The 26,779-nt window shown below is 55.1% G+C and overlaps 1 protein-coding gene across 8 annotated transcripts; it reads left to right on the top strand.

Moving 5' to 3' along the window:
* The first annotated feature begins 1,359 nt into the window (after positions 1-1,359).
* On the top strand, positions 1,360-26,360 carry LOC105481587 (sialic acid binding Ig like lectin 1). 8 transcript variants are annotated; one of them, XM_011741265.3, is made up of 22 exons: positions 1,385-1,543; positions 5,914-6,068; positions 6,444-6,803; positions 7,115-7,411; positions 9,267-9,533; positions 9,906-10,160; positions 11,709-12,008; positions 13,857-14,114; positions 15,188-15,523; positions 15,986-16,243; positions 16,440-16,742; positions 18,397-18,657; positions 18,787-19,098; positions 19,625-19,876; positions 20,191-20,460; positions 20,550-20,801; positions 21,119-21,418; positions 21,719-21,979; positions 23,068-23,370; positions 23,622-23,724; positions 24,087-24,159; positions 24,693-26,360. In XM_011741265.3, the coding sequence occupies exons 2-22, from the start codon at positions 6,020-6,022 to the stop codon at positions 24,750-24,752; spliced, it is 5,130 nt and encodes a 1,709-aa protein (XP_011739567.2). In that variant the 5' UTR covers positions 1,385-1,543; positions 5,914-6,019; the 3' UTR covers positions 24,753-26,360. The 8 variants fall into 8 exon arrangements, with proteins under 8 accessions (XP_070935716.1, XP_011739567.2, XP_011739566.2 ...); XM_011741264.3 differs by having other exon boundaries at positions 5,911-6,068; XM_011741266.3 differs by having other exon boundaries at positions 1,385-1,575.
* Positions 26,361-26,779: the final 419 nt, after the last annotated feature.

Raw genomic sequence — 26,779 nt, 5'->3', positions numbered from 1 at the left:
AGGTAGGCAGGGACTGAGTTGAATTAAGTTTGAGTTGTGAAATTTTTTTAAAAAATGGCCAGGAGTGGTGGTTTACGCCTGTAGTTCCAGCACTTTGGGAGGTCGAGGTGGGAGGATCACCTGAGCTCAGGTGTTTGAGACCAGCCTGGGAACATAGGGAGACTCTGTCTCTACAAAATAATTTAAAAAATTAGCCGGGCATAGTGGCAAGCGCCTGTAGTCCCAGCTTCTCAGGAGGCTGGGGTAGGAGGATTGCTCAAGCCTAGAATTTTGAAGCTGCAGTGAGCCAAAGTGAGCCAAGATTGCACCAGGACAGCCCAGCCTGGGTAACAGAGCAAGACACGGTCTCAAAAAAAAAAAAAAAAAAAAAAAAAAAAAAAAAAAAAAGTCTTGTTGCTTATATCTGGGATTGCTTGGAGCAATTAACATCTGCTTCACATGTCAAGTGCCTGCACAAAGTAGCCCCTCAATAAGATGGGCTGCAGTAATGTAACAGTAACTAGCTGTGGCGGGGGCTTTCCTTTCCTGTCCCAAGGTAGGGGTGAAGATATAGGATAGTGGCCGGGTGCAGTGGCTCACCTCTGTAATCCCAGCACTTTGGGAGGCTGAGGCAGGCAGATTACTTGAGGTCAGGAGTTCAAGACCAACCTGGACAACATACAAAAGTGCAAAAATTAGCTGGATGTGGTGGTGCATGCCTGTAATCCCAGTTACTCGGGAGGCTGAGGCAGGAGGATCGCTTGAACTTGGGAGGTGGATGTTGCTGTGAGCCGAGATCGTGCCACTGCACTCCAGCCTGGGCGACAGAGCGAGACTCCATCTCAAAAGCAAAACCAAAACAAAACAAAGAAAGCCAACAACAAGAAACCAAAAACCAAAAAATGTACAGGATAGTAAGCGGGGGAAGAGAAAACCTGAGGAGTGTCCTGGACATTGGGGCCCTATGTCCCCCACAACAAGAGACTGCCTCTTGGGGGCTCTTAAGAGTACCCAGTGGTACAGCGAGGCTCCCGAATGGCTTGGAGAATAACTGCCTTGGTCAGGGCATCGTGTAGTGTGTCCCCACCCCAGGCTGCGCGTGCCTCCCTCTCAGGTGTCAGGGAGGAGCTGTTTGCAGGAAGCCCCCTTCCACCTCCCCCAGCCTCCCTAGGGGGCTCAGAGAGAGTGGGGTGTGGACTTGGCTGGTGAATGGGAGCCCCCCACCCCATTTCTCACTTTGCCTGGGGAGGCTCCAGCGTCGCAGCAGTCCCACTTCTGCTTGCTGGAGTCCCTAAGTCCCTGGCCTTGCCGAGGGCCTTCCCCTATGGAGGTCTTTCCCGTTTTGGCATTGCGCAAGGCCTGCAGATGCCTCTGTGACCAGCCTCCGGGCTGGACAGTAGAGCTAAGGCTTTGGGAAAGAGGAAGCAGCCCCCGAGACGGGATCCTTCTCTCTTGAGCCGGCAGAGCCCTGGGGAGCCAGCTGCACCAGGAGCTTCTGCCCGGCCTTCCTGTTCTCCTCTCCGCAGGTCTAGCACCCCCGCAGCCACTTCCTCCTGTGGAGCAGGTACCGCTGTCCCTGGTCCCTGGGCCCGGAGGGTGAGTGGAGCATTAGGAGCGGGGCTGGGCTGAAACTGTCTGAGTGGGGTAGGGGCAGGGGTGGGGGGAGTCCATCTGGGTGTGAGTGGTGGACCCCAAACCAACCCAAGCCCAAGGCACTAATCAAAGCTAGACTCAACTGAAACCCTTCCACCACCCCAAATCCTTCCAACCTGCATCCCAATCCCAGACCATCATCCTCCGCTGACCCTGCCTTAGCCCCAGCCCCAGCCCCTATTCCAACCTTACCTCACCCTCCCCTCACTTGCACCCAACCACAACCATTTACTCATCCATCCAATTCCAACCATCCATCATCCCAACCCTAACCGCAACTCCGACTCTATCATCCTCATCTCAATCCAGCCTCCACCGTATCTTAACCATCACCTGTAACCAATTCCAACCTTCACCCTTACCCCCACCCATCACTCAACCTCAATGTCCACCCCAATCCCAGCCTTAATTTGCTTCCAAAATTCCAACCTGACCATCACCCTGACCTCAGCCCCAGCCCAGCCCAATGATAATCTCTCCTTACTCTAACCCCAGCCCCATTCCACTTCATCCATCACCACTTTGTCGGTCTACAGGAGGGCTTCTGGTGCTGTCCAGCACAGTTCGGAGAGTGGGCACTCCAGCCAGAAGTATTTAGAGCCAGATTAAGGAATGAAGTGTGAAATTTCTACTGCCCATGTCAAAGCCAATAGGCATTCATTATGGATTCTATGGCTCTGATAATTAACATTTGGCCTGTGATTGGGGATTTCCACTATTTTGACCGTAATCTGCTCCAGGAATTACCCATCTGTACCCTGACTCCCTATCTGTGGGCCAGCAACCTCCAGCTGGCCTTGTCACCCTGTGTCCTTCTTTCTCTAGCCCAATGGGGAAGCTGGGGAGAAACCTTGGTGTCAGGAAACAGAAACTGAATCCTACGCCAGGGCCAAGCTGTCCAAAGGGAAACTGCCTCTGCCCTTTCTTCCCCAGCTGAACTTGGCCTCTGGAATCAGAGGTCAGGAACCTGGGGCCCCAGCCCACCCTCCAAGACCTCCTGAGGCGCTTGGTCTCAAACAGGCAGCAAACGTGAGTGCCCACTGTGTACCAGGCCAGCCCAAGGCACGCCGATTCAACATATACCAATACTAGGAGTGAGGATTTAGAATCCTGTCTTCAGAGCACCCAAGACTTGGACACTCAAGGATGAACCTCAGGAACTTCTGTCTGGGGGACAATGATTTCCAAAAGAGTCACCCAAGATGGTTTAGGGCTGCAGAGCCACTTGCTCCCTGTTCCTAGCACACCGCTCTCTTCCCCGGGACCTGCAATCCCGCCTCAACCACCAGGGGACGCTGGGTACTCACTAGGCCACAGCCACAACCCAACTTGTTGGGCAGGGGCCAGGGGGCAGGGGGCAGGGGGAGGGGGGCAGGGGGAGGCGCGGGGTGCGCACTGTCCCCTCAACTCCAGGCTTTCAAACAGGGACAGAGGTCTCCTTTCTGGGCTGTCCCTGCTCTTTCTCTTTCCAGAACAGTTATCTGGGCTGAAGCTGGTCTTTGTGGTGGAACAGGCTGAACCAATAGGCTGGACTCTGGTGGGGCTGGCCCCTTTGGGGTTGGAACCGGGCTAAGCATAGGTGGCCTCTACATGATGTGATTGTAGTAGTCCTGGAAAGGGTCCTCCCCTGCGCCCTGTTCCAGGGTGACTGTGTCCAGAACCCCACCATTCTTCCATCAGGTTCACGTACTTTTCGGGACCCCAAATGGGAGGAACAGGGGAGCTTGGACAAGATAGCTGCCCTGGCCATAGTAGAGCTGACCCTGACATCCCTTGTGGCCAGGGACACATCTGACCCCCAGTATGCCCAGCAGGCTGCTTTTCTTCACGGGGAGGTGTCCAGGCCCCAGGGCCCCAGCTACACTATTCTCCAGTGGCCAAGAACCAGGTGTGGAGGCTGGGGGGGCATCTTCCCAGAAGGGGAGGAGGCCTAGGGCTTCCCAGAGAACTGGAGATGAGCCCCTGGGCCTCCACAAATGGCCAGACCGGTCCACTTCAGCAGCCCACGAGAGGGCTGGGTCCCCTGGGGAGAGGTGTCCTTCCTGTCCCAATCCCCACCTGTACTGTGCTCCCTGCCGGGGCACCTTCTGCCTTCTGCAGTGCGCTAAGTCCCGCCTGGTCAGCCTGACCAGCCCTGGGCCTCGGCTCAGCCCCTTCCCAGGTGTGCCCCCTGGTAGTCATAGGAATCTGCTGAGCCCAGCCCCTGAGGCAGATAGGCTGGGGGCTGGGAGGTCATGAGTTTCCTGTCCTCACTTCCAGCCTCCCCGTTCACTTGGCCAAGTCAGCATTTAGGACCAGGGAGGATTGCAAAGTTGGCAACATGGGTGTGTATGTGGTGAAATATACATAATATAAAATTTACTGTTTTAACTGTCTTTAAGTGTACAACCCATGACATTAAGTACGTTTGCAATATTGTGTAACCATCACCACTGTCTATTTCCTGAACTTTTTCATTATCTGAGAGACTCAGCCATCATTAAACATTAACTCCCCCTCCCCGCAGCCCCTGGTTACCTCTATCCTACTTTCAGTCTCTGAATGTACGTAGTCTAGATATTTCATGTAATTGGAACCCTACAATATTTGCCCTTTTGTATATGGCTGATTTCACTGAGCATAATGTTTTTAAGGTTCACATATGTTAGAATTCATTCCTTCTTATGGCCAATTGATATTCCATTGTATGTACATACCACAGTTTGTTTATCCACATCCATTCATTGATGGACATTTGACCTGTTTCCACCTTTTAGTGGAATAGTGCTGCCGTGAACATTGGTGTACTCTGTTAGAGTCCCTGTTTTCAGTACTTTTGGGTATATACCTAGGAGTGGAATTACTGGATCATATGGTAATTCTATGTTGACTTTTTGAGGAATGACCAAATTGTTTTCCCCAGTGATTGAACCATTTTATATTCCTACCAGCAATACACAATAATTTTAATTTCTCCACATCCTCACCAATATTTATTATTTTCTGTGTTGCTTTGTTTGTTTGTGAACAGCCTCCTAAAGTGTTGGGTTCACAGGCATGAGCCACTGTGTCTGGCCAAGTTTTAAATTTTGATGAAGTCCAACTTACCTATTTTTTTTTCTGTGCTTTTAATTTCATACTTAAGAAAGCATTGCCTAATCCAAGGTCATGAAGATTTTCACCTATGTTTTCTTCTGAGAGTTTTATAGTTTTACTTATATATGTTTCTGGCATCTCTTCCTTTTGGACTCAGGTCTGTGGTACCCCTTAGACACTCCCTGACCAGGGGCACTCCATGGTTGAGGGCCTGCCTTTTTGGATATGGTACACTCAGCACACATTGAGCTCATGTTTGTGGGGTATGTGTTCCACAGGGCTCTCACACTACCTGTCAAACCTAGACTTGCCGTGCACCTCCCCACTCCAACTCTGAACCTCAACTCTGAACCCCTAAAGACCTCACCCCTCTCTTAGTCACTAAGGGGTTTGCTGAATGCCTGGTGGCACATATCTTCAGTTCTAGGTCCTGAGAAATGGGCTCTCACAAGCTATAAAAAACAAGGCAAGGACAGATAGCTCTGGGGTAGCTACAGGAACCTCAAAGGAGAAGTTCCAGCTGGAAGTCAAATTCATGCTGCACCTTGAAGGTTGATTAAGGTTTCAGTAGGCAAAGATTATTTGTGGTGGAGATAGAGCTGGGCAGCTAGGAAGCCTGTGAGCAGACAGAACTGCCCCCAGAATGGGTCTGTGGAGAGCAGGGAATGGGGACAGAGCTGGGGGCAGGAAATGAGGACCTTTCACATCTCACAGGCAATGGGGAGCCACAGAAGGTTTTTGAGCAGGGGAGTGACTATTAAAGGCAGCACTTTGGCAAGTTCAGTAAAGCCCCATTATGGCCTATAGTTAGTAAGGCAGGTGGTAGGAGACAAGCCTCAGGAAGAAACCATCTTTCTGGCTGGGTGTCTTGGAGTGAGTCACTGGGCATCTCTGAGCTCCAGTTCCTGTTGGTTTGGGTGGTAGGGAGGGGGCAGGGAAGTGGGGAAGAGGGAGAAACAGCTGTTCATCTGCCTTAGGGTGGTATCCTTGAGGGGCTGGGAAAGCAGAACTTGGGGTAGGGCCAAAGGACACACAGGCTTTTCTGAGGCAGGCCACCAAGTGAGGGCATTCCTGGGCACAGCCTGAGCTGGGAACGTGGCCTCCTGGCTCTCTGCTGGTGGCTGACCCAGAGGTCCTTAAGAGCCCTACCCTCTTGTTGGGTTGGCCAGCAGAGGAGGTGGGGACACAGGCTTGGACTCCCAGCAGGTGCTGGGGCTGAAGTGCCCAGAGGTGTCCCTGGAGGCCCCTGTGTGCCCAGCCAGTGTGGTGCGCACCACCCTCTTAGGCAACAGGAACAACACAAGAACCTGCTATGGGCTTCTTGCCCGAGCTTCTCCTACTGGCCTCATTCTTCCCACCAGGTAAGCTTTGCAGGCCTAGTGCCTGTCTTCCAGGGCCCAGCCTTCGTAAGTCCAGCCCTTGGCTGATTAGACTATGCCTGGGTTACAGGTTTGGTTGCTGAGGTCAAGCTGGAGGGTCCAGTAGGGCAGTGGCCGGGAGCTGGGCAGGAAGCTATGATCTGTCTTGGAGCCACCCTACCAAACCTCTGAGCAGCCTCGGGCAGTGGACTGACCCCGGGGGCACTGAGAAGGGCTGCTCTAAGTGTGCATTTCTTGGGGTAGGGCAGAGTTTGGGAGCCCATCTGGAGCACCTTCCCTGGGGCAGTTCTCTGGGCTCTGTGGCACCCTGAGGCCTGTAACACCCTCCTCTCTGTCCTCCTGCCATTCTTCCCCCAGGCCAGGCCTCATGGGGCGTCTCCAGTCCCCAGGATGTGCAGGGTGTGAAGGGGTCTTGCCTGCTTATCCCCTGCATCTTCAGCTTCCCTGCCGACGTGGAGGTGCCTGATGGCATCACGACCATCTGGTATTACGACTACTCGGGCCGGCGGCAGGTGGCAAGCCACTCAGCGGACCCCAAGCTGGTGGAGGCCCACTTCCGCGGCCGCGCCGAGTTCGTGGGGAACCCTGAGCACAAAGTGTGCAACCTGCTGCTGAAGGACCTACAGCCCGAGGACTCTGGCTCCTACAACTTCCGCTTCGAGATCAGTGAGGGCAACCGCTGGTCAGATGTGAAAGGCACCTTGGTCACAGTGACAGGTGATAAGTGGGGTGGCCTGGCTGCTCCCCGGGAGGAATTCCCAAGCTGCTTCTGGACCCCTTGGCTCTCAGCCCCAGCCCTTGTGCTGACTCTAACCCCAGCCAGTCTCAGCCTCCATTCCAGTCCCGGCGTAGGCCCAGGCCTGGTTCTCCCTTGTTTTCACCCAAGTGGGGCTGGAGTAGAAAGCGCCTTTCCTTTCCTTCCCCTAAAAGCCCCCTCCCCAGGGCTCTCTCCTCAACTGGGGTTTCCAGGGCAAGGGATATCAGGGGTGGTGAAAGGGGGTCCTGAGCACTGCTGTCTGTGTCCTCAGAGGAGCCCAGGGTTCCCACCATCGCCTCCCCGGTGGAGCTTCTCGAGGGCACAGAGGTGGACTTCAACTGCTCCACCCCCTACGCATGCCTGCAGGAGCAGGTCAGACTGCAATGGCAAGGCCAGGACCCTGCTCGCTCTGTCACCTTCAGCAGCCAGAAGTTTGAGCCCACCGGCGTCAGCCAGCTGGAGACCCTCCACATGGCCATGTCCTGGCAGGACCACGGCCGGATCCTGCGCTGCCAGCTCTCCGTGGCCAGTCACAGGGCCCACAGCGAGATTCACCTCCAAGTGAAGTGTGAGTTGTCCGGGGACACACCCTTGTGGCTGACCACATCTGTGGCTCGCTGACAAAACCCAGCCCCTCTCCAGCCCACAGAAACGGAACCTTTGCTCCTGACACAAAAGCAGGCTGCACCTGGGCCTCCAGGGTAGGGCAAGTGGAGAAACACTGCTGAGCCCCGAGGGCTTCGTTAAATGGTTCCCTTCCACCTCCTGCTGCTTCGAAGGGGCTTGTCCTTGAGGCCAGGTTGGGCAGAGAAAGGGAGACACAAAGGGTTGGGGAACAGGAGCTCCCACGCAGCTTCAGGGTTGGCAGCAAGCATCCTGGGATTTCCCCCGTGCTGGAAGATGCTGCGCAGGTGGGGTTTATCCCTTTCCTGCCTTAAGCCTGCTCATGACCATGGGGACCAGGGTGTCACGCAGGCACCGCTATGAGTCAGTGGGGAGAAAGCCCGGGTTTCCATTGGTTATGCATCTTCCATCTCAAATGGGGCAGCCTATTCTAGGACAATCGCTGCTCACAGGCATCTGGCTGCTGGCTCCACCCACCCCCTAGCTGTGAAAACTTCAGGCAAGTTCCTTGCCTCCCAGAGCCTCTGTTTTCTCATGTCTATGGTGAAGATAACAATAGATGGTTCCTGTCTCATAGGTTTATGATAAAAATTAAAGGAGATGGGCTGGGCGCGGTGGCTCACGCCTGTAATCCCATCACTTTGGGAGGCCGAGGCAGGTGGATCACTTGAGGCCAGGGGTTCAAGACCAGCTTGGCCAACATAGTGAAACCCCGTCTCTACTAAAAATATAAAAATTAGCCAGGTGTGGTGGCGCGTGCCTGTCATCCCAGTTACTAGGGAGGCTGAGGCAGGAGGATTGCTTGAACCCAGGAGGCGGAGTTGCATTGAGTCGTGATTATGCCACTGCCCTCCAGCCTGGGTGACAGAGCAAGACTATGTCTCAAAACAACAACAACAACAAAAAGCAAATAAAGGAGATGACCCAGGTAAGGTATTTGGAAGAGTGTCTGGCACATATTAAACACTTGAGACCGGATACAGTGGCTCACACCTATAACCCCAGTGCTTTGGGAGGCCAAGGTGGGAGAATGGCTTGAGGCAAGGAGTTCGAGACCAGCCTGGGCAACATAGTGAGACCCTGTCTCTACAAAAAATTAAAAAACAAAAATTAGCCAGATGTGGTGGTTTGCACCTGTAGTCCCAGCTCCTTGGGAGCCTGAGGCAGGAGGACCACTTGAGCCCAGGAGTTTCAGGCTGCAGTGAGTTATGATTGTGCCTCTGCACTCCAGCTTGGGTGACTGAGCCAGACCCTGTTTCTAAAAAAATAAGAATAAAACACTTGAATACACAGAGAGAGGCTTTGGAACAAGATTTCAGGAAATGCAGTTTCTTTGCATTGTTGGTCTCCTGACAAACTGGGTAACTATTTTCAGAGCTCGTTTGATGCTGCCTTTGGCCCCCTCCCACTAGGTGGTTGGTCCCTTACCAATAGCTTCCACAGGCCACTAAAGCTAGCAGCGAGGTACCCATGGCCCTGTGTGTGGAGCTCACCTCAAATAGAGGAGGGGCAATGGACAGCATTGGGAAGCAGAAGACTACAGCTGGTGGGGTAGGCTGGACTCTGGGCCAAGCATCACATGATCAGCTCTCAATGGCATAGGAATGCGTCAGGCGCAGGGGGCAGGAAAGGGATGGACATGGGCGGGCAGAGCATGCCCTGGGTGGGGACTGAAGGGGACTGCTGTTTTATCTGGGCATACTTCCTTAGGACAGAGCTTTGAAAGGGGGACAAGAAGAAGTGTGCCATCCCCTGCCTCCCCAAGCACCTTACCTGATACCCCCCACTGTGCCTTTCAGATGCCCCCAAGGGTGTGAAGATCCTCCTCAGCCCCTCGGGGAGAAACATCCTTCCAGGTGAGCCGGTCACACTCACCTGCCAGGTGAACAGCAGCTACCCTGCAGTCAGTTCCATTAAGTGGCTCAAGGATGGGGTGCACCTCCAAACCAAGACTGGTGTGCTGCACCTGCCCCAGGCAGCATGGAGTGATGCTGGCGTCTACACCTGCCAAGCTGAGAATGGTGTGGGCTCTTTGGTCTCACCCCCCATCAGCCTCCACATCTTCAGTGAGTTCTTGGGAAGATTGTGTATTGGCCAGAGAATAGGAAGGGGCTTAGGCCTCAGGGACAGAGAGGCGACAGGGCAGGGCAGAGCCAGCAACTGGCATAACCCGGTGCTTCCTGGATGCATGTGTGGAGTCCCAGCCTTGCCTTACCATGAGACAGGTGACAATACCCCCACGAAGGGTGGGATGTCAGGGGGTCCTGGTGAGCCAGACGAACAGATGCAGAGCACTCTGGGAGGCTCCACTGTAGTGGCAGGCGGGTGGTGTAGGATGTGCAGAGATTGAGGCTGATTGGCTGAGACCTGGGGACTATGTGGGGCTGGGGCTGGAAGTCGGCTAGGATCCCCCATCACTCCCTGTGCTGCCCTTGCAGTGGCTGAGGTCCAGGTGAGCCCAGCAGGTCCCATCCTGGAGAACCAGACAGTGACGCTAGTCTGCAACACACCCAATGAGGCGCCCAGTGATCTCCACTACAGCTGGTACAAGAACCATGTCCCGCTGGAGGACGCCCACTCCCATATCCTCCGGCTGCATTCCGTCACTAGGGCTGATACTGGCTTCTACTTCTGTGAGGTGCAGAACGCCCATGGCAGCGAGCGCTCGGGCCCTGTCGGCGTGCTAGTCAACCGTAAGTGGCCAGGGTGGGGTGGCACTGGACACAGTCAGAGCAGGGCCAGACAGTGGAGCCCCAAGGAAGGGTTGAGGTCCTGGGCATGGGAACTTCAAGGCCACTTACCTGGAGGTGGCCTTGAGCTCACGTCCCAGCTCTGCACACCTGGGCAAGGTTTTGACCTCCCTCCTATTTTATAAAAACTTTTTATTTGGAAGTTTAAACTTATGAAAAGTTGCAGAGAAAGACCAAGAATGATTATATACCTTTAACCTAGATTTCCCATTTATTAACATTTTGGCACATTTGCTTTATCTTTCTCGCTGTCTACACAGACACACACACGTACATACATATATATAAATGTATGGCTATAGACTTGCATATATACATGTGTACATATATGGGTACTTGTGTGTATGCACATCCAGTCTACGTGGACATGGGCACATATACATATATGCACACTCGCTATATATACATATGAATATGTTATCTATCTATGTATCTACCTACATATTTATATTCCTGTGGCTGCAGACATGATGCTCTTTACTGCTAAATTCCTAAGATCATTCTCTTACATAACCACAATGTAATGATCATGATCAGGAAATTTAGCATTGATGGAAGACTTTTTTTTTTTTGAGATGGAGTCTCGCTCTGTTGCCCAGGCTGGAGTGCAATGGTGCGATCTTTCTCACTGCAACCTCCACCTCTGTGGCTCAAGTGATTCTCCTCCTGCCTCAGCCTCCCAAGTAGCTGGGATTACAGTCACCCACCATCCTGCCTGGCTAATTTTTGTGTTTTTGTAGAGACAGAGTTTCACCATGTTGGCCAGGATGGTCTTGAACTCCTGACCTCAGGTGATCCACCTGCCTCGGCCTCCCAAAGTACTGGGATTACAGGTGTGAGCCACTACACCCAGCTGATAGAAGACTATTATCTAAGCTATAGTCATTTTACCAATGGACCTAATACTGTCTTTTGTAGCCATCCTTTTTCTGGTCCAGAATATAATCACAGTTCACTCACTGCATTGGGTCGTTGTGTCTCTTCATTCTCTATTAGTCTGGGACTGTTCCTCAGTCTTTCCTTGTCGTTCTTGACACTGAAACTTGCAGAGTTCAGGCCTGCTGTTCTGAGGGGGTCCCTCACTCCACATTTGCCTGACTTGAATGGCCTGAGACCATGCCCTCTGGCGGGAGGCTGCGGACGGACATGCTGCTCTGCCCTGTCAGGAAGCACTCCCTGGCAGCTTGTCCCATTGCTGATGATGCTCACCTGGCTAAGGTGCTGTCCCTCACCAGATCTCTCTATTAGTTTTCTCATCTTTGAAGTGGGGCTCCTATCCCCACTTGCAGGGTGGCCTTGAGCACTGCCTGGGACAGCAGAGTGATGTGCCCAGCCCAGCCAAGGACAAAAGTGTGTTCAGCAGGTGCTCAGGCGCTTTGGGATCACCCCCTTCTCCCATGGCATTGTAGGACAAAGGGGTGCAGAGGTCACCGGTTATATCGGGGTATCCAGGGAATGAGGGTGACAGACCCGCCTCTCTTCTCCACACAGACCCGCCTCTCACCCCAGTCCTGACAGCCTTCCTGGAGACCCAGGCGGGACTTGTGGGCATCCTTCACTGCTCTGTGGTCAGTGAGCCCCTGGCCACACTGGTGCTGTCACACAGGGGTCATATCCTGGCCTCCACCTCCGGGGACAGTGATCACAGCCCACGCTTCAGTGGTACCTCTGGTCCCAACTCCCTGCGCCTGGAGATCCGAGACCTGGAGGAAGCTGACAGTGGGGAGTACAAGTGCTCAGCCACCAACTCCCTTGGAAATGCAACCTCCACCCTGGACTTCCATGCCAATGGTAAGACGGGCACTGGCAGCCAGGGAGAGTGGAGGGAGCCTGAGGAGGAGCCTGCTCCAGCCCGTTCCTTCTAGAAGCCTAGTGGACTCAACTGCAGGACTGAGCTAGCTGGCTAGGTTACATGAAAGGGGCTGTGCAGTGACCCAACCTCAGAGCTTCCTGAAAATCAAGGCAAAAAGGGAAACACAACAGGTCGCATCATTCCTTTGCGTATACACTGACTCTAAACGTGGAGAGTCCCTCAGAAGCATTCATTATTTTTTAATTATGAAACTTTGGGAGCAGGCTCTATGCTAGCAGTCAGATGTGGGAAGTCAGATAGAAAAATAGGGTTTTCTGGCTGGGCGCGGTGGCTCACACCTATCCCAGCGCTTTGGGAGGCCAAGGTGGGTGGATCACGAGGTCAAGAGATCGAGACCATCCTGGCCAACATGGTGAAACCCCATCTCTACTAAAAATACAAAAATTAGCTGGGCATGGTGGCGAGTGCCTATAGTCCCAGCTACCTGGGAGGCTGAGGCAGGAGAATCGCTTGAACCTGGGAGGCGGAGGTTGCAGTGAGCCAAGATTGCGCCACTGCACTCCAGCTTGGGCGACACGAGTGAGACTATCTCAAAAAAAAAAAAGAAAAGAAAAGTAGGGTCTTCCAACTTTCGGTATGTGCGCTGTCCTTCCCTCCTCCTGAGGCCATGGTAGCTAATTGATCAAGCCAGATTTTTGTTTTTGTTTTTTGAGATAGGGTGTTTCTCTGTTGCCTAGGCAATGGTATGTTCATGGCTCACTGCAGCCTCAAACTCCTGGGCTCAAGCCATCCTCCCATCTCAGCCTCCCAAGTAGCTGAGACCACAGGCCCATGTCACCACACCCAGCTAATTAAAAAAAAAAAAAATTGTGACCAGGCACGGTGGCTCATGCCTGTAATCCCAGCACTTTGGGAGGCCGAGGCAGGCGGATCACCCGAGGTCAGGAGCTCGAGATCAGCCTGGCCAACATGGTAAAACCCCGTCTCTACTAAAAGCACAAAAATTAGCCAGGTGTGGTGGCATGCACCTGTGGTCCCAGCTACTAGGGAGGCTGAGGCAGGAGAATTGCTTGAACCTGGGAGGCAGTGGTTGTAGTGAGCTGAGATCACACCGCAGAACTCCAGCCTGGGTGACAGAGCAAGACTCCGTCTCAAAAAAAAAAAAAAAAAAAAAAGCTGGCCACAGTGGCTCACACCTGTAATCCCAGCACTTTGGGAGGCTGAGGCGGGTGGATCACCAGAGGTCAGGAGTTCCAGATCAGCCTGGCTAACATGGTGAAACCCTGTCTCTACTAAACGTATAACATTAACTGAGTGTGGTGGCACTCCTGTAATCCTAGCTACTTGGGAGGCTGAGGCAGGAGAATCACTTACTTGAACCCAGGAGGCAGAGGTTGCAATGAACCAGGATCATACCACAAAATTCCAGCCTGGGAGACAGTGCGAGACTTCTCAAAAAAAAAAAAATTGTTTGAAATGGAGTCTCACTATGTTGCCCAGGCTGGTCTGGAACTCCTGGCCTCAAATGATCCTTCTGCCTCAGTCTCCCAAAGTGCTAAGATTACAGGCATGAGCTACCATGTCCAGTCAAGCCAGGTGTTGGACATAAGCCTGGGCTCTGGCTCTGAATCTTCAACCACGCTGCAGCCAGCTACTACCAATAGATCTGATTTGGCATTCCAGGGCAAACCCTCCTGATCCACCACAAAGCCCAGAGCTACCTACACTAGTGTGGGGGAAAGGAGAACCCTGGAGGGCTTTTTGTATAGGGCAGCATGGGGGGGTGGAGACGCGGGACCCTTCCCAGCCTCTTCCTCTCCCTGCAGCCGCCCGTCTCCTCATCAGCCCGGCAGCCGAGGTGGTGGAAGGACAGGCAGTGACACTGAGCTGCAGAAGCGGCCTGAGCCCCACGCCTGATGCGCGCTTCTCCTGGTACCTGAATGGAGCCCTGCTTCACGAGGGGCCCAGCAGCAGCCTCCTGCTCCCCGCGGCCTCCAGCACTGACGCTGGCTCATACCATTGCTGGGCCCGGGACGGCCACAGTGCCAGTGGCCCCTCTTCGCCAGCCATCCTCACTGTGCTCTGTGAGCAGCCACCACCTGCTGCAGCCTCCTGCCGGGACCCACCAACCACCCCACCTCCTCCTCCTCCAACAGGCCCCCCAACCCTGTCCTGCCCTGCCCCGCCCCAGGGTTTACATCAGGAGGCCTGGGTCACAGGCCTGGCCACGATGGGCCTCTCTACCTGGGGCTGAAGTTTAGGAAATGAGGCTGGGGCCTTCTCTACCTCTCCACGTCTTTACCCTCCAATCCCAGCCCTGTGGGCTCCTCTGTCCCAGCCTCAAGCTTAAGCATGGATACCACATCCATGCTCTGTCCTCATGGGTGAGCCCTGGGACACCACACTCCTCTATTTGTGCACATGCCCCACAGGTTACACTGGGCTCCCATAGGCACCAAGGCAAAGCCCCTCAGCACAGGGACAGATGGCCCCTCTGCATCCGCCAAGAGGGGAGGCTCCATATGAGACTAAGGGCCTGATTCCAGAGGCTTCCCCTGACACGCCCATGTGCCGGACGTCCCAGAACTGTCAGAGGGCAGTCGCCTCTGCAAGGTTTTCTGGTGTCTGAGTGAGATCACATGGGGGCCGCGGCTGATGGCTCTCTTTTGGCCACCTGTCTCCAGAAGCCTTCAGGAAGAGGCCATTCTATGCATTCGCTAGTATCACAGGATCTGGCTTGGAGATCAGAGATAAGCTGCAGGGCAGACCTTGAGGGGAGGCTCGTGGTAAGGCATTGGGTGCAGGGTGGGAGCAGAGGGCACGACCCCCAGGGACTGCTAGGTGGACACCCTGCTCAGCAGCAGATGGCACTTACGCAAGGTGGCAGTCAGCCCATACAGTCACCTTTGTTTGAGCTAGAAAATGGTGCTCCTTCTGGGAAGACTCAGTCAGCATCAGGGCCCAGCCTAGCTTGAGGAGCATAAGCTGAGTTCCACCCACCCTGGTCTGGCTGCCCTTGTGCAGTGCACAGTCTGCACAGCTGTTTGGGGCAGCCCTAGGGATCTGCCTTTGTCCATTGTATTCTGGGAGCCTAGTCAGGCTTGTGGGGCCCTGGCAGCGACCGTGGGATGAGTGCCCATGTTCTTCCTCCCTGCAGACCCCCCTCGCCAACCAACATTCACCACCAGGCTGGACCTCGATGCCACTGGGGCCGGGGCTGGACGGCAAGGCCTCCTTTTGTGCCGTGTGGACAGCGACCCCCCCGCCAGGCTGCAGCTGCTCCACAAGGACCATGTTGTGGCCACTTCCCTGCCGTCAGGGGGTGGCTGCAGCACCTGTGGGGGCTGTTCCCCACGCATGAAGGTCACCAAAGCCCCCAACTTGCTGCGCGTGGAGATTCACAACCCTTTGCTGGAGGAGGAGGGCTTGTACCTCTGTGAGGCCAGCAATGCCCTGGGCAACGCCTCCGCCTCAGCCACCTTCAATGGCCAGGGTGAGTTGGGCAGGGAATGGGCGGCCTGGGGACAGGGGCTGGAGTTCTGGACTGTTCTGCTCCCGGGAGGATCTAATCAGGCAAAACCACTGTGTGCAGCTGTGGGGGCCCCTCGCTGCCCTCCTCCACATTCAGGAAGAGCAGAGCTGCTCCTTCCCATGATCTCTGTTCAGGCCAGGGACAGGCGACACAGTACACAGCTGGTCTCTGAGGAAGGACTCCCCAGCTGGGATAGTTGGGCTGCCTTGTCCTCCTTCCCCATACTGCAACCCTCTCTGCCCAGAGCCCGCACAGTCCCCAGGGCCCAGTTCTCCCAGGCTGCCCTGTGAACTGGCTTGCTTTTCTCCCCAACCCTGTGGGCACCCCAGGGGGCCTCCTTCCTATTCCTTCCAGACGAGTGGCTGGACCCCTGACTCCTGGGGGCAGGGGGTGGTCAGTGAGCCTGTGCTGCCTGCTCTCCAGCCACTGTCCTGGTCATTGCACCATCACACACGCTTCAGGAGGGCACAGAAGCCAACCTGACTTGCAACGTGAGCCGGGAAGCTGCCGGCAGCCCTGCCAACTTCTCCTGGTTCCGAAATGGGGTGCTGTGGGCCCAGGGTCCCCTGGAGACTGTGACACTGCTGCCCGTGGCCAGAACTGATGCTGCCCTTTACGCCTGCCGCATCCTCACCGAGGCTGGCGCCCAACTCTCCACTCCTGTGCTCCTGAGTGTACTCTGTGGGTGACTAGCATGGGCAGCCTGGGGACTTGGAGGGTGGAGGGGTGGTCTGGGGAGAACCAGGGGTTGGGCTGGGGTTTGGGGAGGAAAGAGTGTGGCTTAGGCTGTGTGTGTGGCAGGAGGTGGGGGACATAATGTGGCAGTTGTAATGTGGTGAGCTAGGCTGCATGGCCTCAGCTCACTCTGTTCCTGCAGATCCCCCGGACCCTCCAAAGCTGTCAGCCCTCCTAGACATTGGCCAGGGCCACATGGCTGTGTTTGTCTGCACTGTGGACAGCCGCCCCCTGGCCCGGCTGGCCCTGTTCCATGGGGAGCACCTCCTGGCCACTAGCCTGGGTCCCCAGGTCCCATTCCGTGGTCGGCTCCAGGCTAAGGCTGAGGCCAACTCCCTGAAGTTAGAGGTCCGAGAATTGGGCCTTGGGGACTCTGGCAGCTACCGCTGTGAGGCCACAAATGTTCTTGGATCAGCCAACACCTCACTCTTCTTCCAGGTCCGAGGTGAGTGTCAGTCTTCTGAAGATATGGTAGACTCTGATGCCCTGGGGGCTACTCTGGTCAGACTTTGGGCTGGGTCTTGTGAATTTCATGCAGAAATGTGTCTTTTTCAGTCCTGGTAAGGGCAGTTTCCAGCCAGCCAGCAGGCCTCCCTTCGCCTCCAGCTAGATATTTTCACCTGTAATAACTGCGGCAGCCACTAGGAGGCAGTGGCAATTCACAAGGTGGCTTGCTTGGTGGGAGCTCTTTCTGAAATAACTTGTGATCATAAAATTTTGTTACATAGTAAACATTCTCATAAATATATATATTTATATTATGCATATATGTTTATGTATGATATATACACACACAAATATACATTATGTGTATTCTTATGCATAATATATTCATATTTATTTATATACACATATACACGTGTGTGTGTGTGTATATATGTATATATAGTCTCTATAAAAATCCTCCCTCAGGCTGGGTACCATGTTTCACGCCTGTAATCCCAGCACTTTGGGAGGCTGAGGCAGGTGGATCACTTGAGGTCAGGAGTTCAAGACCAGCCTGGCCAACACAGTACTAAAATTACAAAAATTAGCCAGGTGTGGTGGTGGGCATTTGTCATCCCAGTTACTCGGGAGGCTGAGGCAGGAGAATCATTTGAACCTGGGAGATGGAGGTTGCACTGAGCTGAAATTGCACTTCACTCTGGCCTGGATGATAGAGTAAGACTCCGTCTTAAAACAAAAACAAAAACAAAACAAAATTCTCCCTAAACAAATAAACCAGGACAAAGGAAAGATAATACCCATAATGCAAAGGTCAAAGGAACACACGTGCTTCTTCCACCACGGTGACCGACAGCACCAATTTTGGGACATTTACTTTGAGCCTTGGTTCTGTGTATCTTTTCTTACTTAGCATACCTATTTTGCAGGGAGAAATTGAAAGTTCGAGTTTTAGGAGCTTTTCCCCAGTTGCATGACCCTGCTGGCTGTGGTCTCAGGCGTGGTCTGTGCTCTTGCTTAGCATTCCAGCTGTCCCTCCATCTCACTCCCTGCATCCTGGGGTTCTCCTGCTTCAGACCCAGGGGCCACCGAGGAGCTGCCCTTTGCCTGGTCCCCAGTTCCTGTGCTCTTGTGGCCTGGAGTCTGGATGCAGGTCCGGCCTGTTGAGGGCGCTCAAGATCACATAGCTGCTAACATTCCCTTCCAAGCCCTCGGTCACCCATGCTGAGTCCAGCTCCTAGTTAGGACAATGGCCCTAGGATGATCTAAATCCCTCCCTTTTCAGTGCTTTATGGGTTGAACCAACATTTGTCAGGAGCTAACACATGCAGGCACGGTGCCTGGAACTGGGGTCACAGGTCACACAAGTCCAGTGCCCATGAGGCTTACGCTTTGGTAGGCGAGATATGACTGACACAGTAAAACCATCCCACCAGGTGGTGGGAGGTAAATGCCAGCATGGAACCTGTGCAGGAAAGTGGGGAGCAGGAGGGGCAAGGCATGGGGCTGAGTGGGCCCTGGCGGTGGTCTGGAAGGGGGCTGCGGCTCCAACTCATGGAGTTGGGTTGTGTAGTCCTAGGTGGACACGCACATGGTCCCAGACTGTGGGAGATGTGGGTGGAGAGCCCTCACCTGCTCTTGGTTTTCCCCTGCAGGAGCCTGGGTCCAGGTGTCACCATCACCTGAGCTCCAAGAGGGCCAGGCTGTGGTCCTGAGCTGCCAGGTACCCACAGGAGTCCCAGAGGGTACCTCATATCGTTGGTATCGGGATGGCCAGCCCCTCCAGGAGTCGACCTCGGCCACTCTCCGCTTTGCAGCCATAACTTTGACACAAGCTGGGGCCTATCATTGCCAAGCCCAGGCCCCAGGCTCAGCCACCACGAGCCTAGCTGCACCCGTCAGCCTCCACGTGTCCTGTAAGGACTTTTATCCCGTCCATGTGTTGGGGAAGGAATGCAGTCCCCTGGTCCTGGGCTCTGTCACGTGACAGGGCCCTGGATGAGGGACCCCCTGACTGGGTCCTGACCACTCCCCACCCTGTGTAGATGCCCCACGCCAGGTCACACTCACTACCCTGATGGACACAGGCCCTGGGCGACTGGGCCTCCTCCTGTGCCGTGTCGACAGTGACCCTCCGGCCCAGCTGCGGCTGCTCCATGGGGACCGCCTTGTGGCCTCCACCCTACAAGGTGTGGGGGGACCTGAAAGCAGCTCTCCCAGGTTGCAGGCGGCTGTGGCCCCCAACACACTGCGTCTGGAGATCCATGGGGCGATGCTGGAGGATGAGGGTGTCTACACCTGTGAGGCCTCCAACACCCTGGGCCAGGCCTCGGCCTCAGCTGACTTCGATGCTCAAGGTCTGTGTGTGTGTGTGTGTGTGTGTGTGTGTGTGTGTGTGTGTGTGTCTTCTTTAAAAGAGGAGAGGAGGTGGGACAGGGTTCTAGAAGCCTGGAGGCGTAGGAATAATCCTCATTCCCACCCTTCCTAATAGTGGTGGACTCCAGACTTGAGTTTCATGGGAGAACCTTTTTTAAACACCAAATTTTACATGCATGCCCAGTGGATAGAACTAAAGAGGGAATTTCAGGAGAAAGTGCAGCAGGGGAGGGGAGGTCTGCGGTCTCCCCATTTGCCCCCAGCCATGGTCAGGGAGGGGCTCAGGGCCTTCCAGGACTCTGCGGAACTCCACTGGGGACCACTCAGGAGCCAGTAGGCTATTCCCAAGCTCGACCTCTGAGCCCCATTTATAGGTGGGCCACCTGGGGCTCCCAGAAGCCAAGGGGCTCCCCAGCAGTAAGGGCAGCTCACCCACATGGAGGCAGGTGGCTTGCTATACACAGCCTCGAGACCGTCGCTGGTGTCCTGTGCTCTCCCTCTCCCCAGCTGTGAATGTGCAGGTGTGGCCCGGGACCACTGTGCGGGAGGGGCAGCTGGTGAACCTGACCTGCCTTGTGTGGACCACTCACCCGGCCCAGCTCACCTACACATGGTACCAGGATGGGCAGCAGCGCCTGGATGGCCGCTCCATCCCCCTGCCCAACGTCACAGTCAGGGATGCCACCTCCTACCGCTGTGGTGTGGGCCCCCCTGGTCAGGCACCCCGCCTCTCCAGACCTATCACCTTGGACGTCCTCTGTGAGTCTGGCTGGATGCAGGGTGGGGCTGGCAGGAGTGACAGCAGCCCACAGGGATCAGGGCATGGCCAGAACCCCACAGGTGTCCAGTGGGGAACTTAGTACCCAGTAGCTAGTGGAGAACTGGGCAAGGAGCATTAGAGTAGGGGGCACTGGGGTGAGTCCTGTCTGGGCAGAGGAGCAGTGCCTCAGATTGGGTGGTTGGGAGCCATTGGGGTGGGGAGCCAGGGCCCTCCTGAGTTTGAATGCCACCTGCAAACTGGCCTCCTGCAGGCTGCCACCTGTGACTCCTTGTAAGCCTCTCATGCCCTGCAGACGCGCCCCGCAACCTGCGCCTGACTTACCTCCTGGAGAGCCGTGGTGGGCAGATGGCCCTGGTACTGTGCACTGTGGACAGCCGCCCGCCTGCCCAACTGGCCCTCAGCCACGCCGGTCGCCTCTTGGCCTCCTCGACAGCAGCCTCTATCCCCAACACTCTGCGCCTGGAGCTGCGGGAGCCACAGCCCAGTGACGAGGGTTTCTATAGCTGCTCTGCCCGCAGCCCTCTGGGCCAGGCCAACACGTCCCTGGAGCTGCGGCTGGAGGGTGAGGCAGGGCCCAGGCCAAGCCCACTGAGATGGAAACCCACTGTGGTGTCTGGCTGGGCCCAGCTGATCCTGGCCTCCTTCACACAGGTGTGCGGGTGATCCTGGCTCCAGAGGCTACTGTGCCTGAAGGTGCCCCCATCACAGTGACCTGTGAGGACCCGGCTGCCCGCCCACCCACCCTCTATGCCTGGTACCACAATGGTCGTTGGCTGCAGGAGGGGCCAGCTGCCTCGCTCTCATTCCCGGTGGCCACAAGAGCTCATGCAGGCGCCTACTCTTGCCAGGCCCAGGATGCCCAGGGCACCCGCAGCTCCCGTCCTGCTGCCCTGCAAGTCCTCTGTGAGCAGGGGGTCCTTGGCCAGGGCTGCCCAGGAGGAGGGTGCTGGAGGGTGCTCTGGGCTCTGGTGGGGGTGGGCACAGGACTGCAGTGGGCCCAGGAATGGGCAGTTGGGGAATGAGGACATAGGTGCTGGAGAAAGAGACAGTCCTATAAGCCCTGCCTGGAGTACTCTGCCCATAGGACTCCTGGGAAGGTGTCACTTCTAGGAAGTGGCCGTTGGTCCAGAGGCTTCAACCTGGCCAATCCCAGGCAACTGGGCAATACGCAGTGCAGGGTGCCTAAGCAAGGCCCCCATCTGTGCCCTGCCTACCCACAGATGCCCCTCAGGACGCTGTCCTGTCCTCCTTCCGGGACTCCAGGGCCAGATCCATGGCTGTGATACAGTGCACTGTGGACAGTGAGCCACCTGCTGAGCTGGCCCTATCTCATGATGGCAAGGTGCTGGCCACGAGCAGCGGGGTCCACAGCTTGGCATCAGGGACAGGCCATGTCCAGGTGGCCCGAAATGCCCTACGGCTGCAGGTGCAAGAGGTGCCCGCAGGTGATGACACCTATGTTTGCACAGCCCAAAACTTGCTGGGCTCAATCAGCACCATTGGGCGGTTGCAGGTAGAAGGTGAGTGGGAGAGGGGGAGGAGGAGGGGCTCTGATGCTGTCAGGTCCAAGTCTATGAGAGGGGCTGGAGCTCCCACTAGAGCGGGCTGTCTGGTCTGAGAAAGCCCTGCCTTGAGAAGCCTAATCCGATGGAGGAGGCACAGCTCCCACTGGAGGGGGCACAGTTCCACCTTGGAAAGCCCAATCCCAAGTCAGACTGAGACCTTCCCACAATGGGCAGCGGCCCCTCAGAGGTCCACCCAGAGGCTCCAACCCCTGAGGCCTACAGATCTCCAACCACCTATCTATCCTCCACCCGCAGGTGCGCGCGTGGTGGCGGAGCCTGGCCTGTATGTGCCTGAGGGCGCTGCCCTGAACCTCAGCTGCCGCCTCCTGGGTGGCCCTGGGCCTATGGGCAACTCCACCTTTGCATGGTTCTGGAATGACCAGCGGCTGCACGTGGACCCTGTGCCCACTCTCGCCTTCACCCACGTGGCTCATGCTCAAGCTGGGATGTACCACTGCCTGGCTGAGCTCCCCACTGGGGCTGCTGCCTCCACTCCGGTCATGCTCCATGTGCTCTGTGAGTGTGAACCTCCTCCCCTGCCTTAGTCTCCCCACACCTCACACGCCCACCTCAGTTCTTCCTCCTCTTCTGTCTGCCAAGAGTGAAGACTTCGTGGATATTGAGTTCTGGGTTGGAATCCTGGCTCTCCTGCTGTCTGGTTGTGTGATCTTATAAAATGGGGAATACATCATTCACCTCATCTTGCAAGTAGTATAAGAAATAAATGGAAGGGCACGGGGGCTCATGCCTGTAATCCCAGCACTTTGAGAGGCTGAGGTGGGTGGATCACTTGAGGCCAGGAGTTCGAAACTAGCCTGGTCAATATGGCGAAACGCCGTCTCTACTAAAAATACAAAAATTAGCACGGCATGATGGCACACACCTGTAATCCCAGCTATTCAGGAGGCTGAGGCAAGAGACTCGCTTTAACCTGGGAGGTGGAAGTTGCAGTGAGCCAAGATCACCACAGCACACTCCAGCCTGGGTGACAGACTGAGACTCTGTCTCAAAAAAAAAAAAAAAAAAAAAAAAAGAAAGAAAGAAAGAAAAAAAAAAGAAAAAACCAAAAGAAATAAAGCATGCTGAGTGTCTGGCACACAATAGACCCTCATCAGTCTTGGTCTCCCCTCCAGCCTTCACTAAAGCCTACACTGTGTCAGTCAGCTATTGCTACATAACAAGCCACTCCAAAACTTACTGTTTCAAACAAAAGCCATGTTATTTGCTCAATTCTGTGGGCTTGGCTCAGCTGGGGAGTTCTGTTGTTCACACTTCATGTGGCTGCAGTTGTCCAGTGGTCTCAGATGACTGCACACTCGTGGCTGCCGGTTGGGCCACATGTGCCCAGCAGGCTGGCCTGGGCTTCCCACATTGTTGTGTTCCAACAAGCAGAAGAGAAGCTACAAGGTCTCTTGAGGTCTGGCTCTGAAGTTGCACAATGTCACTTCTTTCTTCAGTTGATCAAACTGAGTCACAGATGCAAGGACTGAGGAAATAGGTTCTGCCTCTTAATGGGAGGAGCAGCAAAGTCACTGTGCATGGGTGCAGGGAGGGAGGGATTTGTGGTCATTTTCTGCAATCACCACACTCCCTTCCTCTCACAGACCCTCCCAAGACGCCCACCATGATGGTCTTCGTGGAGCCTGAGAATGGCCTCCGGGGCATCCTGGATTGTCGAGTGGACAGCGAGCCCCTTGCCAGCCTGACTCTCCACCTTGGCAGTCGACTGGTGGCCTCCAGTCAGCCTCAGGGTGCCCCTGCAGAGCCACACATCCATGTCCTGGCTTCCCCCAATGCCCTGAGGGTGGACTTCGAGGCACTGAGGCCCAGCGACCAAGGGGAATACGTGTGTTCTGCCTCAAATGCTCTGGGCTCTGCCTCTACTTCCACCTACTTTGGGGTCAGAGGTAAGGGGAGGGGGCTCCATCTCCCAGGCCACTCTGCACAAAAGCCCAGTTCTTAGGCCCAAAGGCTTCCTTCCCTGTATCCCTTCTACTGCAGCACAACTTGCCTGTCTACTCTAAACTGATTGCTAGGGGCTTCCTTGTGTGAAGAGATAAAGCAGAAGTTAGAAGGTTTCATCTTGGGTGGGTCCCCTTGGAAGGAAGCACTGGGGGCCTGCAGCTGTGGCTGCCCTGAGTCCCCCTCTGTGTTCCAGCCCTGCACCGCCTGCACCAGTTCCAGCAGCTGCTCTGGGTCCTGGGAGTGCTCGTGGGCCTCCTGCTCCTGCTGTTGGGCCTGGGGGCCTACTACACCTGGAGGTAGGTCTGGAGCCAGGGGTGGGCCAGAAGATTGGGGTAAGGCAGCCCAGCTCATCTTCCCCCCAAATTCCCCCAGGTCCTTTAGGACCTCCTATCAAGTTCACAGGCTGCCTACTTCTCAGACTGCCCCTCCAAATTGGGAATCCCTTCTAGAATTGCCCCTGAATCCTCCTTGCTGTAGTTTTCTTCTTTCCTCCTCTCTGCCCTGGCTGTGCTAAAGCAAGGGCTAGGGAGGAAGACAGAGGAAGCACCCACTCTCCACCACTCTGGCGGTCTGGAGCCAGCCTGTGGGGAGTGGGAGAGGAATGGGGGCAGCAGGTGGGGAGGGGAAAGGCTCTCTGAGTCTACTCTGGGCCTTGCAGAAGGAGGCGTGTTTATAAGCAGAGCATGGGCGAGAATTCGGTGGAGATGACTTTTCAGAAAGAGACCACGCAGGTATCCATTCAACACATGCGGGCAGATACAATACCCAGCTAACCCACAGTGCCGACTGGCATCTGGAGACTGCTGTCATTTATGGGATGGTGCCTGGGACCAAGGGGAGGTTGGGGAGAGCATGCAGGGAACCAGGAGCCCCTCAGGAGATAGGAGAGCCCTGTTCTGCTTGGGGCAGAGAGAATCTCTCTGTCTGCTGGTGGCTGGCTTAGAGGACTAGGGGAGACTTCCTGGACTTAGCAGCATCCCCTCCATTTCCAAGACACATGTTCTGACTCCCTCACCTTTGATCTGAAGCCTCTTCCCCACTCCCGAGCCTGCCCATCACCTGGGCAGAAGTGAAAGTCAGTTTCTCCTCCCCTGTGGTGTGTCCCTTCTGCAGCTGATTCACCTGGTGGGCCAGGGCTCCAAGTCACACTTCCAGCCATGCACACTCCCACCAATCCTCTTGGGACCCTACCTAAGGCTAGGGGCCTGGGAGCCTTCCCTGGCTCCCAGAGGCCTCCTGTAACCAAGGTTTTCTCTTTGGGAAGCTCATTGATCCTGATGCAGCCACATGTGAGACCTCATCCTGTGCCCCACCCCTGGGCTGACCAGTGGTGTTACCTGCCCTCCAGAGGAGAAGGTGGCCAGCATCTATTATGACTCCAGCCTGTGAATGTGAATGAGGCAGCATTGGGTCCTGCCTGCCTCTATGAAAACAGCTCTGTGACATCTGACTTTTAATGACCTGGCCCCAAGCCTCTTGCCCCCCCACCCCACAAAAATGGGTGGTGAGAGGTCTACCCAGGAGGGTGTTGACCCTGGAGGACACTGAAGAGCACCGAGCCGATTATGATGACCACTTCTCTCACTCGCTCTTCTCTGGATCTTCTCCCTTCTCTCCATTTCGCCCGCAAAGGAAGCCCTGCCCTTTCACATCCTTCTCCTCGAAAGCCACCCTGGACTTTGATTGGATTACAGCATCCTCAGAGGCTCGCCAAGGCACTCTGTATTCAGCAGAGTATCAGCCAGTCTGCTCTAACAAGAGACCAAATACAGTGGCTTCAACATGATAGAATTTTATTTTTCTCTCCCATGCTAGTCTGGCTGTTACGATGGTTTAAGATGATGGGGCTCAGGATCCTTCTATCTTCCTTTTATCTATCCCTAAAATGTTGCCTTTGATTGTGAGGCTCACCATTGTCCTGCTCTGTCCACATGCCCTCCAGCCAGAAGAGGGAAGAGTGGAGGTAGAAGCACACCCATGCCCATGGTGAACCCAACCCAGAAGCTACACAGGACTTTTCCACTCACTTCCCATTGGCTGGAGTATTGTCACATGGCTACTCCAAGCTACAAGGGAGACTGGGAAATGTAGTTTTTATTTTGAGTACAGAAGCCATTTGGAATTGGACTTCCGAAGGGCTCCCAACTGTGGGCTCAGCCCTGGGACTTTTGACATTGTTGGGAATGCCATCAGCAGGCCATGTTTTGTCTCAGTGCCCATCTACTGAGGGCCTGGGTGTGCCCCTGGCCATTCTGGTCATGGGCTTCCTGGAAGAGATGATCACTCTCACACTAAGACTGAGGAAATAAAAAAGGTTTGGTGTTTTCCTAGGGAGAGAGTGAGCCAGGCAGTGGAGTTGCCTAAGAAGACATCCTTGTGCCAGATTTGGCCCCTGAAAGAAGAGATGCCTTCATTCCCCCCCACCCCCACCACCACCCGTACCCCCAGTGGCTGGGTGCTGCCTTACTGGCACTTACAAGAGTGGAGGGCAGACACAGATGTCGTCAGCATCCTTGTTCCTGCTCCAGATGCATCCCTGTCCATGGCTGAGTGAGCTCCTGTCCTTTTCCTGGAGGCCCTGTGTCGGGCGGTTAAAGAGAACGAGTTACCAAGAAGGACTGACGTGCCACTGTGAATCAGGGACCAAGAGGAGAGAACTCTGGAGTGGGCTAGTGACTCCCCTGCAGCCTGGTGGAAATGGTGGGAGGAGCTAAGAGCCCTGTGCTCTAGGATTTGGGTTGAAAAACAGAGAGAGAAGTGGGAGTTGGCACAGGAGCTAACAGGCTGGGAGGCAGTTGGGGCCAGGTGAACTTTGTGTAGCAGAGGCCGTACCCTCCCTCATTCCAGGCCCTTTCATTTTCATGCTCCATTGCCAGACTCTTGCTGGGAGCCTGTCCAGAATGTCCTCCCAATAAAACTCCATCCTATGACACAACTGGAGTGAGTCTCTTTCTTGCAACCCAAACAGCTGGGCTAGAACACAGAGGAGTCTCAAGTTAGTGGGGTTTATTCTTAGACACCATCTGTAGGAGGGGGCCAGGGGCTGCAAGTTACATGACATTTATCACAAATTACCTTATGCTGAAGTGATTTATGTCCCTTTCTGTTCCTTGAGGCTCCATGTGTTGCTCACATTTGCCACCCACGATGACCAGCCCCGTGCGTGGCACGCAGCAGGTGGGCATGTGAACTAAGCATTTGTCTTGTCTACATTGTTGACAATGGGGAGGGTGGAGAACATGGACTAAATCCGGAGGTGGGACAGGGAGAGAGCAAGCCAAATGCAGCCAGATGTTTGGGGGCTATCTGGGGAAGAGAGGGTGAGGGGAGGATCATAAGCAGCCGCTGAAG

The sequence above is a fragment of the Macaca nemestrina genome, chromosome 15, assembly GCF_043159975.1.
Source record: "Macaca nemestrina isolate mMacNem1 chromosome 15, mMacNem.hap1, whole genome shotgun sequence".
Classification (NCBI taxonomy): domain Eukaryota; kingdom Metazoa; phylum Chordata; class Mammalia; order Primates; family Cercopithecidae; genus Macaca; species Macaca nemestrina.
The sequence above is the reverse complement of the archived record's forward strand: the minus strand, read 5'-3'. Positions and strand labels throughout refer to the sequence as shown.

What these genes read in the sequence shown, in the direction of transcription:
- LOC105481587 (XM_011741265.3), top strand. Translation starts at nt 6,020, where the DNA reads ATGGGCTTCTTGCCCGAGCTTCTCCTACTGGCCTCATTCTTCCCACCA. An exon ending in CCTGGAGCTGCGGCTGGAGG is followed by an intron (nt 20,461 to 20,549) that starts GTGAGGCAGGGC and finishes TCCTTCACACAG; the next exon opens with GTGTGCGGGTGATCCTGGCT. An exon ending in CACCTACTTTGGGGTCAGAG is followed by an intron (nt 23,371 to 23,621) that starts GTAAGGGGAGGG and finishes TCTGTGTTCCAG; the next exon opens with CCCTGCACCGCCTGCACCAG.